The 20131-nt window shown below is 39.7% G+C and overlaps 1 protein-coding gene across 1 annotated transcript in view; it reads left to right on the top strand.

Annotated features, from left to right (window-relative positions):
* FRAS1 (Fraser extracellular matrix complex subunit 1) overlaps positions 1-20131 on the top strand; it is a 478911-nt gene that overhangs the window by 358016 nt on the left and 100764 nt on the right. Inside the window, exons 39-44 of the mRNA XM_033214331.1 lie at positions 3971-4119; positions 4303-4465; positions 6232-6367; positions 10590-10780; positions 11796-11949; positions 13214-13477. Coding sequence (XP_033070222.1) covers positions 3971-4119; positions 4303-4465; positions 6232-6367; positions 10590-10780; positions 11796-11949; positions 13214-13477 — 1057 coding nt within the window. The remainder of the gene's footprint in view (positions 1-3970; positions 4120-4302; positions 4466-6231; positions 6368-10589; positions 10781-11795; positions 11950-13213; positions 13478-20131) is intronic.

The raw sequence follows: 20131 nt of genomic DNA, 5'->3' as shown, positions 1-20131 counted from the left end.
GTAGCAAAAGTTACGTAACTTCTAGGGAAAATTGATGCTATGACTGACTATGTAGAAAAGAATCTCTTGACAAAAAGTACTAGAAAAAAAGGAGAATTTATCAAGGGGCCAGATATAAGATCAACAGACAGCAATAGCATTTCTATATATAAGCAAGAAAAGAAAAAAGCCAGTAAATGTAACTAAAAAGATCTTACCATAACAACATTAAGAAAAAAGCATGTCCCTTGGTCTAAATCTAGCAAAAACCGGCAGTATTTTTACAGGAAAATTATAACACTTAATTGACAGACATTTAAAATGTATTAAATAAATGAAAAGACATGCCATATTCATGAGTAGGAACATTTAATATTGAAAAGGCGATCAGTTCCCTCGCCAAACAATCTTTCAATTCAATTCAGTTCCAATCAAAAGCCTAATGGACTTTTTATGGATCTTAGTAAGCTGATTCTAAAATATGTAAGAAAGAACACCAGCCTGGACAACATGGCAAGACCCTGTCTCTACAAAAATACAAAAATTATCCAAGCATGTTAGCTCATGCCTGTAGTCCCAGCTACTTGGAGGCTGAAGTGGGAGGATTGCTTGAGCCCAGGAGGTTGAGGCTGCAGTGAGCCTTGGTTGGACCACTACACTCTGCACTTGCTCCAGGGTGGATGACAGAGCAAGCCCCTGTCTCAAAAACAAACAAACAAACAAACAAAAACAAATGATGAATATTCTGAAAAAGAATAGTAGGAGGGCAAAGGGATTTACCTTACCAGATACCAACATGTATTAAATATACAGCATTTAAAATAGTGTAGCAGAGGAATATATCAGACAATCCAAAAGCAGACTCACACATGGAACTGTAATATAAAACAGAGATGCTAGCTGAGCGCGGTGGCTCATGCCTGTAATCTCAGCACTTTGGAAGGACGAGGCATGTAGATCTTTTGAGGTCAGGAGTTTGAGATAAGCCTGGGAACATGGTGAAACCCTGTCTCTACTAAAAATACAAAAATTAACCCTGCGTCATGGTGTGCGACTATAATCCCAGTACTCAGGAGGCTGAGGCATGAGAATAGCTTGAACCCAAAAGGTGGAGGTTGCAGTGAGCCAAGATCACACCACTGCACTCCAGCCTTGGCAACAGAGTGAGACTCTGTCTTAAGAAAAAAAAAAAAAAAAAAAAACAGCAATAGCAAGCCAGAGAAGTGGAAATAGGAGAAACTCTTTAAAACGTGGATCTGCACAAAATGATTATATGTGACAAAAAAAGGAATTTGTACACTGCTTCACACCATATGCAGATATTAACTTCAGACAGATGAAGTACTGAAAAACCATAAGTAAAATTTTATAAATCTTTGTAGAATATAAGTGAATTTTTTTGGGATATTAAGGAAGGGCAGAACATCTTAAACTAGAAACAAAAAGGTCTAACTATAAAAGATTGGTACATTTTACTATATTAAAAATTAAATTTGTGTTCATCAAAACACACCATAAAGGCAGCAAACAGGCCGGTTACAAATGAGAAAACAATAAAACAATATTTGCAAAATATATAACCAAAAATAACAAAGGAAATATAACACTCCTACAGATCAAGAAGAAAAATATAATCAAGTAGAAAAATAAGCAAGAGACATGAACAGGAATTCCACAGAAGAGGAACCCGGGTGGTCAGTAAACATGTGAAGAGATATTCACCTTCATTAGTGGTCAGGGAAAGCATATTAAAACCATATACCATGTTATACCAAGCGTGGGGAAGGCAATGGATTCACGCTGATGGGAGTGTAAACTGGATCAACCACTTTGGGAAGGAATTTGGCATTACCATGTGAAGATAATTATTCATATACCCTAACCATTCGATTCCTAGATTACTACCCAAGAGAAACTTTTACATACACAGCAAAGAACTTGTGCAAGAATGTTCATAGCACTACTATTTGTAACAGTGAAAATATTGAAACAAACCAAATGCCCACCACAAGATAATGGATAGCTTGTGGTCTACCGACTTGACAGAATATTAGCGAACCTCAAAACGGATTAATTATAGTGACGTCCAACAATATAAATGGATCTTAGCAGTCTAATATTGAGTTTAAAAAATAAATTGCAAAAGGGTAAAGTCAACTTCATATTTCTAAGTTAAAAAAACTAAAAATATGTATTCTGTGGTAATACATCGAGCTATTTTTAAAAATTCAAGAAAATAAGAAACGAGATTTAGGGTGATGGGAGGCCCAGAGACAGGAAGAAGGGCCACATACATAAAATGTTAGTTTTTCTCAAAGCTCTAGTCCTCGTGTTGAATGATGGGTTCATTGATGTAAAAATAATAAAAAGAAAATGAAAAAGTAAATTAATACAAAAGGGATAAGAAGGTCTTTGAACAGAAAAGTTACATGAGAGCAAGGTCTGTATTCTTATGCATTTTTTTGTACCTCCAATATCTGGGATATCTTAAAATAGTGATTTTCTTTAAATCATGACAGTACTTTCAGGAAAAAAGTCTAGCTGATTTCCCACTTTTTCAAACCTAGCAGTTATATGAGATTTGAAATACATAGTAAGATATGCCTGCCATGAAATAAAGCAGTGTTTTGGTCAAATTTGTCAATGTGAAATTTAGAAGTTATCCATTCTAACTAGGAGCCAGGAGCTCTGTCCTTGTAGTTTATCAGCAGTTCAGAAGACAACACCTTAAAATTCTTTTTAAAAGTCTCTCTCAGAGGGAATGCACAGTAATATTAGGAAGCAGTGTTTTGGAGTCTACATATTGTATTTGATAACCCATGTGGAGAATGTTTAAAAGAACGTAAATATAGGGAAAACTTTCTGAAGTCTTGCAGCTTTGATGAATTTTAGGTTCCTTTCTTGCTAGTGTCAAGTGATATGAGGAAATATGGAAAATTCAGTGATCTTGAATTGAGACTCTGAACTACTAACTTTAAAAGGTCTCTGGGGATAGAAATGAGAACAGACTAAAACCTGTTGGCCCCCGCCCTGTTGGTGTCTGTGCTCGCATTCCTGATCCTATACCTCAACTAACTGTACAACATAGCATGAAAATTTGCTTTTGAAAGCACAAGTGACCATGCAACATTAATTTTCATTGTTGATGTGGTAAAGGGTAGAATGCCCCCATTTTCACAATCAACAGCCCTAAAAACTGAATGACTCAGGGAAACTTTATAAGAAGATGTTGCCTGCCTCCCAGATATTTCCAAAAATATTCTTGAAGAGGACATTGTTCATTAAGACATTGTTATTGTCCATGTTATAACAGAGAAAGTCATTTTTATTTCTCAACAAACAATGTAGAAGGAAAGAGAAATGGTCTTTGTGAAGATTAGGCATCTTGGAAGTGAACATTTATAGATTCGGTGCTGATAAAATGAAATCCATGACTTCATACATTCTTTTGTTGATTTAAAATTTTATCATATTGAATATTGCTTAAAGCGAGCCATTGGTTAAGCTAAATAACTTTTTTTTCTGTTTCATGGAATTTTTATTGTATTATATGTTATAAAGAAATTTTGCCTATTTCTTAAAAGCAAACCATTCTTAGAAACTCTAGAAAAATCCTACATCTGTGTTTACAGGTTGATGACTTACAGATAATCAAGTTTTATTTTTTACTAAAAGCTTAAAAATAAAATCTTGTACAGCTTTTATGGTATTGATAACAATAAGGCATCTCTTTGTTTTATGCCACGTACGTAAAGTACATTTCCCTTCTCTTACCTTGAGCTACTCTTAGAAAAAGATGTTATCAAAGAGGAATTTGGGGAAGAATAAACACTGGGATTTTTACTGTAGTTTGAAATAATGTTGCTTTATGACAAAGGGAAAGAGACTTTTCCAATTAGCAGAGAGAGAAGTACTAATAGATTTTTAGCTACTGGAAGTGTTTATTCCTGCAAATGTGCATTCATGTCCTGCCTCATATTTGCCTGATTAGGATGATTCTTCCCCCGACCCAGAGATCTGGATTCGGTTAAATTATCTGCCCACATATGGTACTCTCTTAAGAACCTCAGGACCTGAGGTGGAAGAACTCTCAGAATTTTCCAATTTCACAATGGAAGACATCAATAACAAGAAAATCAGGTACGTAATCACTTCATATTATTTGACAGATTCTTAAAAACTTATATGAAAATATTTCAGCAACTGGTCTTACCTCTGTTGAAAGAGTATATTGGTTTGGCCCCATTTTTAAACAACGATGCAGCCATCTTACCTGACTTGTCATCGTGGCTTATTTGTTTTATTCTTTTTGGCTTTTTATAGATACTCAGCTGTGTTTGAAACAGATGGTCATCTGGTTACTGATAGCTTCTATTTCTCTGTCTCTGACATGGACCACAACCATCTGGATAATCAGATGTTTACCATCATGATCACTCCTGCTGAAAATCCACCTCCAGTCATTGCTTTTGCTGACCTTATCACGGTAAACAATTCTCAAATCAATGAACAGTGAGTACTATGGAGAGCTAGAATCAATAGTCATGTAAATGAAGGATTTCTGCCTAAACTAGCTGCCAGGTATTTCCCCCAAAATACCCAGGCAGTGGTATCAAGATATGCATGGTTTTCAATCGTGTTTTTCTAAGTATGAAAATAAATATGCAGAAGATCAAATAATTATATCTGCATTATTTAGTCAACAAATATTTATGTGCTAGTCATCATGCTAGATGTTGTTAGTATTGGGAATAAAAATTAAAAAAGAATATATCTTTGAAGAGTTCGCAATCTAATGTTGGCAGCAACTAAAACTTGGACAATGCCCCCGAATCACTCCTTAAATCAAGTTACTACTTAGCACTGTAAATAATACTGACAGTTCCTTTATGGGCAGAGCAATACAATGCATTCTCATCATTGAATACCCAGACATGAGTTCAAGTACCAGTTCTGTTATTCATCAGCTGAGTGACCTCGGACCATACACTTAATCTTTCTTTGCCTCAGTTTTCTTGTCTTTTATATTTTTATTTATTTTATGTTTTGTTTCCTTGTCTTTTTTTAATTCTTTTTTTTATTATTTTTTATTTATTTTTAAAAGAGAAGGTTTCACTATGTTGCCCAGGCTGAACTTGAACTCTTGGGCTCAAGCAATCCTCCCACCTCAGCCTCCCTAGAAAGTGAGACTGTGGACCTGTAGTCCCATACCTGGCTCTTGTCTTTAAAATATTATCATTTTCTACTACATAAAGAGTTTCTCTAATGATTAATAAAATAGTATGGAAACCCGCTAGTACAGTACCCAGTTCGTAGTAGGGATTTCTCAAAAGTTAATTTACTTTCCTCCCTGCTGTATGTACATACCATAATGCCAAAAGCTCAGGAATTTTTCTGGTTTTGTTGAGCAACTGAAAATTCATAAAACTAAGTTATTTCTAAGTGGTTCTGATATTCCTCCCATTTTTCCATTTTTACATAAAATCTTGGAAAAGCCATTTGGACTGTCCCCATTGCCAGAGTCAGAGTGACCTTCCCCTTTATAATTTATAGATCTTCCTCCAGTTAGCCAAGAGTTGTTCAGGGTGAAATGCTTGACCATCTCCAGCAGGCTAGAGAAAAACACCAGGCTCAGGTTGCGGGGTTAGCATACAAAATAGAACCCCAAAGGAAAAAAATTAGTTTGAGCAACTGCTTTTACTTATAGTGATTTATTTTCCTCCTTGACATTAAGATAAGCACTAGCTTTCAGATATGGTGAACCTTTCTTGCTACACACCTACAAATATATAATATAAAAGAACAAACGGGACTTTTATTCTGGATGAGAATGCCTATAGGACACAGTCACCCTCACAGTATCTGCAGGACAACTGGATCTATCATTCTCTAGCTGTGGGCTTTTGAATGTTGATATGGAAGGAAGGCAGCCATCCTAGCAGGCAGCTGAACTGAGGTGGGTGATTAGAATGGGCTAGAGCTGCTTTATAACCAGATCCATCATTGAATGAAGTGCAGCTTTGAAGGGAGATACAGAAGTCATCATGTCTGACTATAGCTTTGAGAGGCACTAAAAGATTGCCTGGCTTCAGCAGCATACACATTCCTCATCTCGTCTGTAGAGGGTCTGCCTCCTCAAAGAAGCGGCATTGGTGCTAGAAGGTCATCCAGGCAGCACTTTGCAATCCAGCTCTTTTTTTATTGTGGCTATGTGAAATCACCAAGGACTGTCTACATTCTTTTCTTTCCTAGGTTGACGAGGGAGGGAGAGCCCCACTCTCATTTCACCATTTTTTTGCTACTGATGATGATGACAACCTCCAGGGAGATGCCATCATTAAACTAAGTGCTCTGCCCAAATATGGCTGCATTGAGAACACAGGAACAGGTACCACTTCCTGTAGAACTGTTCAGGACCTTGAGAGAAGGAAGGGGAGAGGGAGGAGGACCTTGCTTCCAGCTAAACATGGAGACGGAGAACTACAGAGGAGGGGAACCATTTTGAAAAAATGGAAGGAAGGAAGGTTTCATTCATTCAACAAAAATGTAATGAGCATTTTCTGTGTACTGGGCACTTATTTAAGCACTAGGGATATATAAATAGACAAAACCCCCTCCCTTCACGGTGCCTTCAATCCTGGTTGGGGGGATGGGAGAGACAAATAAAAAACCTAATGAATGAGAAGATTGTGTGTGATGTTAGAAGGTGAATAAATGTTATGGAAAAAAATAGAGCAGGGAAAGGGGATTTGGAATGCCAGCAATGGGGCAGAACGGCTTGTGGATTACACTTAGAACTGAGTGTCTAGGAAGTAAAAATTCCTGTCCTTTTATTGTGAGGCAGCTGCAGTTTAGTTGAACCATAGCTTCTGTCTCAGCTCCTTCTACATATATGACATGAATTGAAATGCAAGCTTGTCTGTCTGTGACACCCTCTTCCACAGCCCTCCCCTCCACCATCTGCCCTGAACACTCTGGTGGTTATCACAGAGGAGGAAAGGCAAGAAGGTATGTACTGTCCGTGGCCCCCTGAGACCTGCTGTGACTGGCAGTTGAGACAGCTCATGGCAGGTTGCTGTGCTGCTTTCCCTGCACGGAGCTGCCTGAGCGCCAGCGCTGGGCTCTAATTGGCATGCAGCTAGCAGCTCCCATGGAGAGGCCATTGACTGCAGGTGTCTGGGGCCAGCATGGGGCCTGGGATTTGAGCCTGGTAACCAGAAATTCACTTAGCAATAGTCTCATGTTTTCCTGTAGAAGTTTTGAGTCTTTTTCCCACCTTGCCTTTCAACGTGTGCCTCAGATCTGTTTATTGCAGAATTAGGTTTATTTCAACAAATGTTTGTGCTAGATAAAGTCGATGTAAGGATAAGACACAGACTCATGTGCCTTGAGTGGGAGACAGATAGGAAGACTGACAAATTACAATAAATGACAAATGCCAGGACAGGGAAAGGAGCAAAGCCCTGAGAGAGTAAGTAGGACAAAGCAATGACTTTTGCCTGGGAAGGCAGAAAAGTCTGAGGAAGTGGCATTTGAGTTGGGACCTGAAGGGCTAGTAGGAATCACCCTGGGCAGAGGGGAAGTGGCCTTTCTTGCAGAAGGAAGCTCATAGGCGAAGGTGAGAAATGAAAGGATATCTACCCCAACCACCCCTTCTCTCCGTGTAGTTTCTTATTAAGCCTTCCTAACATGATTTTATGTCAACCTGAATACATGGAGGTGCAGAGACATTCTATAGAGAGGACTATCCCCTGGCTAAGAAGTCAAATTTCTGGCAAGCTTCAGTGTCTCTAAAAAGTGGTTCTCAAACTTTAAGGTGCAATAGAATCACCTGGAGGGTTGAAACTGTTGTGAAACAGTTTCCTGTAGCAGCAACCCCAGAGTTCCTGTTTTAGGAGGTTGGTGTGAGCCTGTGAATTTGCATTTCTCACTAGCTCACAGGTGATGCCATTGCTGCTGGCCCAAGGACCACACTTAGAGAACTGCTGCTCTCCAATAATATTGCTATAAACATGAAAGGAACAAAAAAGCATTTAGGAGGGTAACATAATTATCACAAGGTATATTAACTGAAGACCCCATCCCTTGCCCCATGGGAGAGGCTCCTCTGCCTCTGTTTAGAGCTGCGTGTGGCTTATGTACAGGAAACTAGCAGCTGGGCACAGTGGCTCAAGTCTGTCATTTCAGCAGTTTGGGAGGCCAAGGTGGGAGGATCGCTTGAGTCCATGCATTTGAGAACAGTCTGGGCAACATAGCAAGACCTTGTCTCCACTGAAAAGAATAAAAATTTAAAAATTAGCTGGACGTGGTGGCACATGCCTGTAGTCCCAGCTACTTGGGAGGCTGAGGCAGGAGGATCAGTTGAGCCCAGGAATTTGAGGCTGTGGTGAGCTGTGATTATGCCACTGCACTCCAGCCTGGGCGGCAGAGGGAAACCCTGCCTCAAAAAAGAAAAGAAACTAGCTACCTAAATTCAGAACCTAGCTGATCAGAAAAGCATCTTTTTAAAAACTGTTAAAAGAACCAGCTTTTAGTTTTCACCAAGAAAAGAAAGAGTAATTGTTTTGTTAGATATGAAATCTAATGGCATGGAGGCTGAATTCATTCAGGACTGGCACAAACAAGACAGGACCCTCCTTGATTCTCTCACTATGTTCCAGTGCTATGCAGTAATGGATGTTCACAATGATCGCCTGTGTACATCAACACCTATTTAATTTGCACATCATATGTTCTGTTTAAGAAAGCAGGTAGCACATTAATAAGAATGATTTATGTCAAAAATAGAAGGTAACATTTTTTAAATGGAAAGGATTGGAGCTTAAAGCTTCAGTGAGAGATTCACTTGTTTAATAGCTTGTTCTCCAGTGATTTGAAATGAGGCACTATTACATTTGTACATATTTTTAGGCATCATTTACTTTACTCAGGCTTTTTATTTTTTTGAGACAGGGTCTCGCCCCGTCATCCAGGTCAGAGTGCAATGGCATAATCACTACTCACTGTAGCCTGGACCTCCCAGGTTCAAGTGATTCTCCTACCTCAGCCTCCCAAGTACCTGGGACTACAGGCATGCACCATCATGCCCGGCAAATATGGGGGAGGGTAATTTCTGTAGAGACAGGGTCTCGCTATGTTGCCTAGTCTGGTCTTCAAGTCCTGGGCTCAAGCAATCCTTCTGCCTTGGCCTCCCAAAGTGTTGGGATTACAGGCATGAGCCACCATGCCCAGCTACTACTTAGGCTATTTTTGACTCAAATAAGGAAGCTGCATTTCTCCTGTTTAGAGTGATACATTGAAGAAAAAAGTAAAAATTGGAAGGAATTTTAGCCATTCCTTCTGGAAACCCTGAACTGTATATCCTAGTGATTATTGAGTCGCTGGCCGCTTAGACCTCTCTCAGCTTCTGGTGCCTAGAGGAATAAAATCTGAGGGGTAAAATTTAAGAAAATTCATGTCATTAAAGAAAAAAAATTGTGTTGAGCTCTTCTTTCAAATGATTTCTAATAAATATGACACTGTCTACAATTTAGGAAGTTAATAGCCTTTTAATTTATTATGTGATTTTTGCAAAGGATCATGGAGAAGGGAAGGGGAAAGCCTGTTGCCTTTAGATCTGCTAGCTGCACTTTTCTGTGTTGATGTATATCCAGGGAATGTTTGAAGACACAAGGGTTTTCTTTTTCTCCTCTCTCTAGAATAACATTGTGGTGACAATTTCAAATCAATCAATTAGACTTAAATTAAAATCAAGTAAAAGACAAGACATCTATCATTTAGATATTGCTTACTCTTCCTCTGGGCCTTTTGCAGTGTTTGGGGTTGGGATGAGAGGGGTAATCTGAGCCAGCATTTTCTGTGGAGTTCTGAATGGTAACTGGGCATCTCAGTATCTGAATGGTGGTAGCCAAGTGCCTCAGTGCCTGAATCCCACCTGAGCATCATAGTATCTGAATGGTACCTAAGCTGAATGGTCCTGTAGCATCACAATAGCCCTGGTGCTCTATCCCAGGGGCTGGGCTCTGACCCATGCAGAGGTTCCCTTAAGAAACTGGGAGGGCCAATGAAAACATGCTGCAGATGTTTCTTCGATTAAAAGATATATGGTTAACACTGCAGATGTTTTTAGATTAAAAGATGTGCATTTGACATTTTCTTATGTAGTGAAAGAGGGTGCCTCGTGCAGGATATGCCACATAGAATGGTTTTGAAACTGGCTGGAGCTTAAGGTAGAATCTCTGCTTCTGTATTGTCACTTGCCCTAGTAACAGGTGTTATGATCAGAGACTCCTAATAGAACAACCAGTGGTTCTATGTTATATAAATTATTGTAAGTTTTTTTGCATATTATCTCATTTGATTCCTTTTGGAAATGGCAGAGCAAGTACATCCATTTATAGATGAGAAATAGTCAGTGAGGAAATGGATCTGACCCAGGCCTTCCAGTTCCTAGTCTTGTGCTTCCCACTCTCCCAACTTTATCCTCAAACACATTTTCTTTCTTCTTTTTTTTTTTTTTTTTGCTGAAAATGATCCCTTGTTTTCTGGTTCAGCCTAGTAAGCAGGAATTGATAGATCAAGGTAAACATGCTCTCTTGATGTTGATGCAGGTGATCGTTTTGGCCCTGAAACTACCAGTGACCTAGAGGCATCATTTCCTGTTCAAGACGTCCTGGAAAACTACATTTACTACTTTCAGAGTGTTCATGAAAGCATTGAGCCAACCCATGATATTTTTAGTTTTTATGTGAGTGATGGAACCAGTCGTTCAGAAATCCACAGCATCAATATCACCATTGAGGTAAAGTCTTTGGAAGTTGGAAAGGTTGAGCCCTTGACCACAATATTTCATACCGTTAGAAAGCTTTCTTTATAGGGACTCAAAAGCAAAGAAGATTGGATTTGACCTTCAACATTGAAGGTCATTTTTAAAATATAGCCTTCAGGAAAGTTGTAGAATTAAGGTTGGCATTTGGAGAAGGCTTGAGTTAGAAATCTAAATTTCCATTTCAGGATTAAATGTATTTGTTCGGTATGCAAAACAGTTTGTGAAGGTCAGAGATGCTTTGCCAGTCACATATTTAAATAAAAACTTATATGTGTCTATTTTTCTCTGAAATTATCTTTGGTTCCATATGCGTATTTGCCTTTTCTTATTTTACTGCATTTATTTACTTAATTGTAACATCAAAGAAATGTGTTCCTTGATGTTGTATTTATTCTCATTTGAGCAACTACACAGGCTTGCTCTACCGAGAGAGAGACATGGGGGAGGGGGAAGATAAATCTCAGAATGAAATACCCTCTGCCTTGGGAAAATAAAATGTAAAGAACCCTCAGCACTCTTAAGGGTCAGTGGTGGAAAGGGGCTGGCACCAGGGCAGGGAGACAGCTTTAGAGACCCACACTTTCAAATATAGTGTCCTTCTACAGGTACTGTGATATGCTTAGCATTTTCTAAGACAGTTCTGAGTTCAATTAGTATGGTCTTTTATCTTAAAAATATATTAATACTTGTACTTGTCAAAGCACATATCCATATTTTTGGTCTAGAAAATATGGTCATTGTACTTATGGAAGATATCTGAGAAAACTTTAAAGAAATGTTCATAGCTTCTTTTGAAGGGGGCATTTTGTTGCCTGGACTTGCTCTCTTTTTCAAACTAACTATTTTGCTTGGGAAGTAAAGATGGTGACACATTAAATGCTATTTTGGCAGTGAGCGTTTCTGTAGCAATGATACTGTCTCTGAATAATGTGCATTTTCTTTCTTCTTAAATATCTGTGTGAGATCTAATAGTTTATGCTTTAATCAGAGGAAGAATGATGAGCCTCCCAGGATGACCTTGCAGCCCCTTAGAGTACAGCTGAGCTCAGGAGTGGTGATAAGCAATTCTTCTTTGAACCTGCAAGACATGGATACCCCAGATAATGAGCTCATTTTTGCATTGACAAGAAAGCCTGACCACGGTAGGGCACAAACTGCAATGTAAAGCTTTTTAATTGAGATGCCTGATGGGCTATTAGAATAAACACATATATTTCAATTGATTATTTCTTTTCTTTTCCTGTATATGGTACATTCTTTGCATCAAAGTATAATCAAATTCACAGCTGGCTAATATTTTTTGGAGTCCTGGTAGACATCAGTTTTTTAAGAAACCTCAATCCCAGTTAATTGGTGTCTCTGAAGTTTTATTTCAGCTGTTTTTTTTTTTTTTTTTTTTTTTTTTGCTTTTCTATGTAACCTTAAGCCAAAAAGCTTTCAGAGTTTGCCTATTCTGTTCTCAGAGTTCCCATATCCTCTTCTCAGGGTAGACATCAGTGTTTGATAATCTTGAGCCATTTTATGTACCCTTGTAGACGCATACTAGATGTCTTTATGAACTTGTGCTTTTGAAAAAAAAAAAAAAAAGCACTTTTTCTAATTTAAACCGGATGCAAAAACCACTTTTGGGATCTTCTACCTACTTCTTTTTTTAAGAGCCATCTCCCCAGTTATTGGCTAAAGCTCTGGAATGCAAGTGGTGTGTCTGAATTCATCGTAATGCTCATTGGCCTTTTAGAGATTAAATTGTTGCTGTAGATAAAGGGTTAACAGAAAAGAATGTTGGGCATTGTATTTTAACTTGCTTCCATTCACTTTCGCTTTCTTGAATGAAGCACTTTGACTGTCCTGATGCGGTACATGACCCTTGAAAACAGAAATATATGCTTCAATCTAAAGATGCTTAGTGTCTCTCTTAATTGAAAAGGAATTTAAAGCATAGTCCCATCGTTCACTCTAGATGCCCTAAGAGAAAGACAGTGAGTGAAGAGAGTGCTATTTTCACTTTGCAGAAAGAAAAAATAAGATTTAGATAATGAAGTGAGTTTGAATTCATGGAGGAAGATGTGATTTGTAAGTCACTATATTACCACATCCATCTGTGTCTCCTTAAGAGACTTTTAAACTAGGATAAGTGGGACTTTGTCTTCTTTATTTGTATATGAGGCCACAGAGCAGCACCCTGTGCTTATATGTAAAATGCTAAGCTGTTGGCACTAAGAGCCTCTGAGGCACTTGACATTCTACCCAGATTCATACCACTTGGAAAAATCAATGTTTTGAATCATATATACATATATGATATATATATATATATATCTCATTATATGTGTGTGTGTATATATATACCTACAGGAATGATATATATTCTACCATTGTTTTACTTTTCTTTACCTCCTTCCTCAGGTCATCTGCTCCAGAGGCAAACTGCCTCTGAGCCTCTGGAGAATGGGAGAGTTTTAGCCCAGGGCTCTACCTTCACCTACCAGGACATCCTAGCTGGGCTGGTTGGGTATGTGCCTGGTGTCCCTGGCATGGACATGGATGAGTTCCAGTTCTCTCTCACTGATGGCCTCCACGTGGACACAGGGAGGATGAAGATCTACATAGAACTGCCTACAAGTGACACACCTCACTTGGCTATAAACCGAGGCCTACAGCTCTCATCAGGTACCACAGAAATAAAGGAGAGTGGCCATGATTTTTCTATTCTTATTTCTTCTTTGTCAAGTATGCAGTACTTTCTTCCATGTTAGTGATGTGGGTGCATCTTTTTTTTTTTTTTTATTTTTTTTATTTTTTTTTTTTTTATTTTTATATTATACTTTAAGTTCTAGGTACATGTGCATGACGTTTATATCATGTATAACTCCCCAATGCAATCCCTCCCTCCTCCCCCCTCCCCATGATAGGCCCCAGTGTGTGATGTTCCCCTTCCCGAGTCCAAGTGATCTCATTGTTCAGTTCCCACCTATGAGTGAGAACATGCGGTGTTTGGTTTCTCTTCTTGTGATAGTTTGCTAAGAATGGTTTCCAGCTGCATCCATGTCCCTACAAAGGATCAAACTCATCCTTTTTTATGGCTGCATAGTATTCCATGGTGTATATGTGCCACATTTTCTTAATCCAGTCTGTCACAGATGGACATTTGGGTTGATTCCAAGTCTTTGCTATTGTGAATAGTGCCGCAATAACATACGTGTGCATGTGTCTTTGTAGTAGAGTAATTTATAATCCTTTGGGTATATACCGTAGTGGGATGGCTGGGTCATATGGTACATCTAGTTCTAGATCCTTGAGGAATCGCCATACTGTTTTCCATAATGTTGAACTAGTTTACAATCCCACCAACAGTGTAAAAGTGTTCCTATTTCTCCACATCCTCTCCAACACCTGTTGTTTCCTGACTTCTTAATGATTGCCATTCTAACTGGTGTGAGATGGTATCTCATTGTGGTTTTGATTTGCATTTCTCTGATGGCGAGTGATGATGAGCATTTTTTCATGTGTCTGTTGGCTGTATGGATGTCTTCTTTTGAGAAATGTCTGTTCATATCCTTTGCCCACTTTTTGATGGGGTTTTTGTTTTTTTTCTTGTATATTTGTTTGAGTTCTTTGTAGATTCTGGATATTAGCCCTTTGTCAGATGAGTAGGTTGCAAAAATTTTTTCCCATTCTGTAGGTTGCCTGTTCACTCTGATGGTAGTTTTTTTTGCTGTGCAAAAGCTCTTTAGTTTAATTAGATCCCATGTGTCAATTTTTGCTTTTGCTGCCGTTGCTTTTGGTGTTTTAGACATGAAGTCCTTGCCCATGCCTATGTCCTGAATGGTACTACCTAGATTTTCTTCTAGGGTTTTTATGGTATTAGGTCTAACATTTAAGTCTCTAATCCATCTTGAATTAATTTTCGTATAAGGGTAAGGAAAGGATCCAGTTTCAGCTTTCTACTTATGGCTAGCCAATTTTCCCAGCACCATTTATTAAATAGGGAATCCTTTCCCCATTTCTTGTTTCTCTCAGGTTTGTCAAAGATCAGATGGCTGTAGATGTGTGGTATTATTTCTGAGGACTCTGTTCTGTTCCATTGGTCTATATCTCTGTTTGGTACCAGTACCATGCTGTTTTGGTTACTGTAGCCTTGTAGTATAGTTTGAAGTCAGGTAGCGTGACGCCTCCAGCTTTGTCCTTTTGACTTAGGATTGTCTTGGCAATGCGGGCTCTTTTTTGGTTCCATATGAACTTTAAAGCAGTTTTTTCCAATTCTGTGAAGAAACTCATTGGTAGCTTGATGGGATGGCATTGAATCTATAAATCACCTTGGGCAGTATGGCCATTTTCACGATATTGATTCTTCCTATCCATGAGCATGGTATGTTCTTCCATTTGTTTGTGTCCTCTTTGATTTCACTGAGCAGTGGTTTGTAGTTCTCCTTGAAGAGGTCCTTGACATCCCTTGTAAGCTGGATTCCTAGGTATTTTATTCTCTTTGAAGCAATTGTGAATGGAAGTTCATTCCTGATTTGGCTCTCTGCTTGTCTGTTACTGGTGTATAAGAATGCTTGTGATTTTTGCACATTAATTTTGTATCCTGAGACTTTGCTGAAGTTGCTTATCAGCTTAAGGAGATTTTGGGCTGAGACGATGGGGTTTTCTAAATATACAATCATGTCATCTGCAAACAGGGACAATTTGACTTCTTCTTTTCCTAACTGGATACCCTTGATTTCTTTCTCTTGCCTGATTGCCCTAGCCAGAACTTCCAACACTATGTTGAATAGGAGTGGTGAGAGAGGGCATCCCTGTCTTGTGCCAGTTTTCAAAGGGAATTTTTCCAGTTTTTGCCCATTCAGTATGATATTAGCTGTGGGTTTGTCATAAATAGCTCTTATTATTTTGAGGTACATTCCATCAATACCAAATTTATTGAGCGTTTTTAGCATAAAGGGCTGTTGAATTTTGTCAAAAGCCTTTTCTGCATCTATTGAGATAATCATGTGGTTCTTGTCTTTGGTTCTGTTTATATGCTGGATTACGTTTATTGATTTGCGAATGTTGAACCAGCCTTGCATCCCAGGGATGAAGCCCACTTGATCATGGTGGATAAGCTTTTTGATGTGCTGCTGAATCCGGTTTGCCAGTATTTTATTGAGGATTTTTGCATCGATGTTCATCAGGGATATTGGTCTAAAATTCTCTTTTTTTGTTGTGTCTCTGCCAGGCTTTGGTATCAGGATGATGTTGGCCTCATAAAAAGAGTTAGGGAGGATTCCCTCTTTTTCTATTGATTGAATAGTTTCAGAAGGAATGGTACCAGCTCCTCCTTGTACCTCTGGTAGAATTCAGCTGTGAATCCATCTGGTCCTGGACTTTTTTGGTGGGTAGGCTATTAATTGTTGCCTCAATTTCAGAGCCTGCTATTGGTCTATTCAGGGATTCAACTTCTTCCTGGTTTAGTCTTGGGAGAGTGTAAGTGTCCAGGAAATTATCCATTTCTTCTAGATTTTCTAGTTGATTTGCGTAGAGGCATTTATAGTATTCTCTGATGGTTGTTTGTATTTCTGTGGGGTCGGTGGTGATATCCCCTTTATCATTTTTTATTGCGTCTATTTGATTCTTCTCTCTTTTCTTCTTTATTAGTCTTGCTAGCGGTCTGTCAATTTTGTTTATCTTTTCAAAAAACCAACTCCTGGATTCATTGATTTTTTGGAGGTTTTTGTGTCTCTATCTCCTTCAGTTCTGCTCTGATCTTAGTTATTTCTTGCCTTCTGCTAGCTTTTGAATGTGTTTGCTCTTGCCTCTCTAGTTCTTTTAATTGTGATGTTAGAGTGTCAATTTTAGATCTCTCCTGCTTTCTCTTGTGGGCATTTAGTGCTATAAATTTCCCTCTACACACTGCTTTAAATGTGTCCCAGAGATTCTGGTATGTTGTATCTTTGTTCTCATTGGTTTCAAAGAACATCTTTATTTCTGCTTTCATTTCGTTATGTACCCAGTAGTCATTCAGGAGCAGGTTGTTCAGTTTCCATGTAGTTGAGCGGTTTTGGATTGAGTTTCTTAGTCCTGAGTTCTAGTTTGATTGCACTGTGGTCTGAGAGACAGTTTGTTATAATTTCTGTTCTTGTACATTTGCTGAGGAGTGCTTTACTTCCAATATGTGGTCAATTTTGGAATAAGTGCGATGTGGTGCTGAGAAGAATGTATATTCTGTTGATTTGGGGTGGAGAGTTCTATAGATGTCTATTAGGTCCGCTTGGTGCAGAGATGAGTTCAATTCCTGGATATCCTTGTTAACTTTCTGTCTCGTTGATCTGTCTAATGTTGACAGTGGAGTGTTGAAGTCTCCCATTATTATTGTATGGGAGTCTAAGTCTCTTTGTAGGTCTCTAAGGACTTGCTTTATGAATCTGGGTGCTCCTGTATTGGGTGCATATATATTTAGGAGAGTTAGCTCTTCCTGTTGAATTGATCCCTTTACCATTATGTAATGGCCTTCTTTGTCTCTTTTGATCTTTGATGGTTTAAAGTCTGTTTTATCAGAGACTAGGATTGCAACCCCTGCTTTTTTTTGTTCTCCATTTGCTTGGTAGATCTTCCTCCATCCCTTTATTTTGAGCCTATGTATGTCTCTGCATGTGAGATGGGTCTCCTGAATACAGCAGACTGATGGGTCTTGACTCTATCCAGTTTGCCAGTCTGTGTCTTTTAATTGGAGCATTTAGTCCATTGACATTTAAGGTTAATATTGTTATGTGTGAACTTGATCCTGTCATTATGATATTAACTGGTTATTTTGCTCGTTAGTTGATGCAGTTTCTTCCTAGCCTCGATGGTCTTTACATTTTGGCATGTTTTTGCAATGGCTGGTACCGGTTGTTCCTTTCCATGTTTAGGCTTCCTTCAGGGTCTCTTGTAAGGCAGGCCTGGTGGTGACAAAATCTCTAAGCATTTGCTTATCTGTAAAGGATTTTATTTCTCCTTCACTGATGAAGCTTAGTTTGGCTGGATATGAAATTCTCGGTTGAAAATTCTTTTCTTTAAGAACGTTGAATATTGGCCCCCACTCTCTTCTGGCTTGTAGTTTTCTGCCGAGAGGTCTGCTGTTATTCTGATGGGCTTCCCTTTGTGGGTAACCCGACCTTTCTCTCTGCTGCCCTTAAGATTTTTTCCTTCATTTCAACTTTGGTGAATCTGGCAATTATGTGTCTTGGAGTTGCTCTTCTGGAGGAGTATCTTTGTGGCGTTCTCTGTATTTCCTGAATTTGAATGTTGGCCTGCCCTACTAGGTTGGGGAAGTTCTCCTGGATGATATCCTGAAGAGTGTTTTCCAACTTGGTTCCATTTTCCCCCTCACTTTCAGGCACCCCAATCAGACGTAGATTTGGTCTTTTTACATAATCCCATACTTCTTGCAGGCTTTGTTCATTTCTTTTTCTTCTTTTTTCTTTTGGTTTCTCTTCTCGCTTCATTTCATTCATTTGATCCTCAATCGCTGATACTCTTTCTTCCAGTTGATCGAGTCGGTTACTGAAGCTTGTGCATTTGTCACGTATTTCTCGTGTCATGGTTTTCATCTCTGTCATTTCGTTTATGATCTTCTCTGCATTAATAGTCTAGCTGTCAATTCTTCCTTTTTTTCAAGATTTTTAGTTTCTTTGCGCTGGGTACGTAATTCTCCTTTAGCTCTGAGAGGTTTGATGGACTGAAGCCTTCTTCTCTCATCTCGTCAAAGTCATTCTCTGACCAGCTTTGATCCGTTGCTGGCGATGGGCTGCGCTCCTTTGCAGGGGGAGATGCGCTCTTATTTTTTGAATTTCCAGCTTTTCTGCCCTGCTTCTTCCCCATCTTTGTGGTTTTATCTGTCTCTGGACTTTGATGATGGTGACGTACTGATGGGGTTTTGGTATAGGTGTCCTTCCTGTTTGATAGTTTTCCGTCTGACAGTCAGAAGGACTGTCTGTTGGTCTGTTGGAGATTGCTTGAGGTCCACTCCAGACCCTGTTTGCCTGGGTATCAGCAGCAGAGGTTGCCGAAGATAGAATATTGCTGAACAGCGAGTGTACCTGTCTGATTCTTTCTTTGGAAGTTTCCTCTCAGGGGTGACGCCACCCTGTGAGGTGTGGGGTGTCAGACTGCCCCTAGTGGGGGATGTCTCCCAGCTAGGCTACTCAGGGGTCAGGACCCACCTGAGCAGGCAGTCTGTCCGTTCTCAGATCTCAACCTCCGCGTTAGGAGATCCACGGCTCTCCCCAAAGCTGTCAACAGAGTCGTTCGCGTCTGCAGCGCCCCGCTCTTTCCCCTAATGGACTGCAGCTGTGCGCTGTCCGCAGAGGTAGAGTCTACAGAGACAGGCAGGCTTCCTTGAGCTGCTGTGAGCTCCACCCAGTTCGAGCTTCCCAGCGGCTTTGTTTACCTACTTAAGCCTCAGCAATGGCGGGCGCCCCTCCCCCAGCCTCGCTGCTGCCTTGCGGATAGATCGCGCAGACGGCTGTGTTAGCAGTGAGGGAGGCTCCGTGGGGTGGGACCCTCCGGCCAGGTGTGGGATATATTCTCCTTGTGCCCTGTTTCCTTAAAGCGCAGTATTGGGTGGAGTTACCCGATTTTCCAGGTGTGTGTGTCTCAGTTCCCCTGGCTAGGAAAGGGATTTCCTTCCCCCTTGCGCTTCCAGGTGAGGCGATGCCTCGCCCTGCTTCAGCTCACGCTGGTCAGGCTGCAGCAGCTGACCCCCACGATTGTCCGGCACTCCCTAGAGAGATGACCCCAGTACCTCAGTTGAAAATGCAGAAATCACCGGTCTTCTGTGTCGCTCGCGCTGGGAGTTGGAGACTGGAGCTGTTCCTATCGGCCATCTTGCTCCGCCCTCCGATGTGGGTGCATCTTAAAGTAGCTGTTCCATACTTGGGGAGATTGGAGTTTTGGAAAACTCTTATTTTTGGGGATACTAACAATTGTTAGTGACAAATGTGAACTTCTAAAAATCTTTGGACCAGATGCCTAGGTCTGTGAATTTGAGAAAATTGAGAAGAGTTTATAATATTTCCAGGACCCTCAAAAATCTTAATTTATTCAACTTCTCCTAGGCCCAGGTTTCCTGTAACATTTACTTCCATTCAACAAACCCTATGGAAACAAATAACAAAATGTAGCATAATTTTTAAGATGCTTATTTTTTTACAAAATGCATGGAGGGGAAGCTGGGAAACCATGCATTGAAAGTGATTATACAAATAATTGAGAATTATCAGATACGGTATTCTAGGGTTTAACATTCACAATTTTGCTGATGTTTAAGCAACATTGGAGGACCTGTGACAAGTGTTAGTCTTG

This window comes from Trachypithecus francoisi, unplaced genomic scaffold (assembly GCF_009764315.1).
Source record: "Trachypithecus francoisi isolate TF-2019V2 unplaced genomic scaffold, Tfra_2.0 Lachesis_group1, whole genome shotgun sequence".
Taxonomy (NCBI): Eukaryota; Metazoa; Chordata; class Mammalia; order Primates; family Cercopithecidae; genus Trachypithecus; species Trachypithecus francoisi.
The sequence above is the reverse complement of the archived record's forward strand: the minus strand, read 5'-3'. Positions and strand labels throughout refer to the sequence as shown.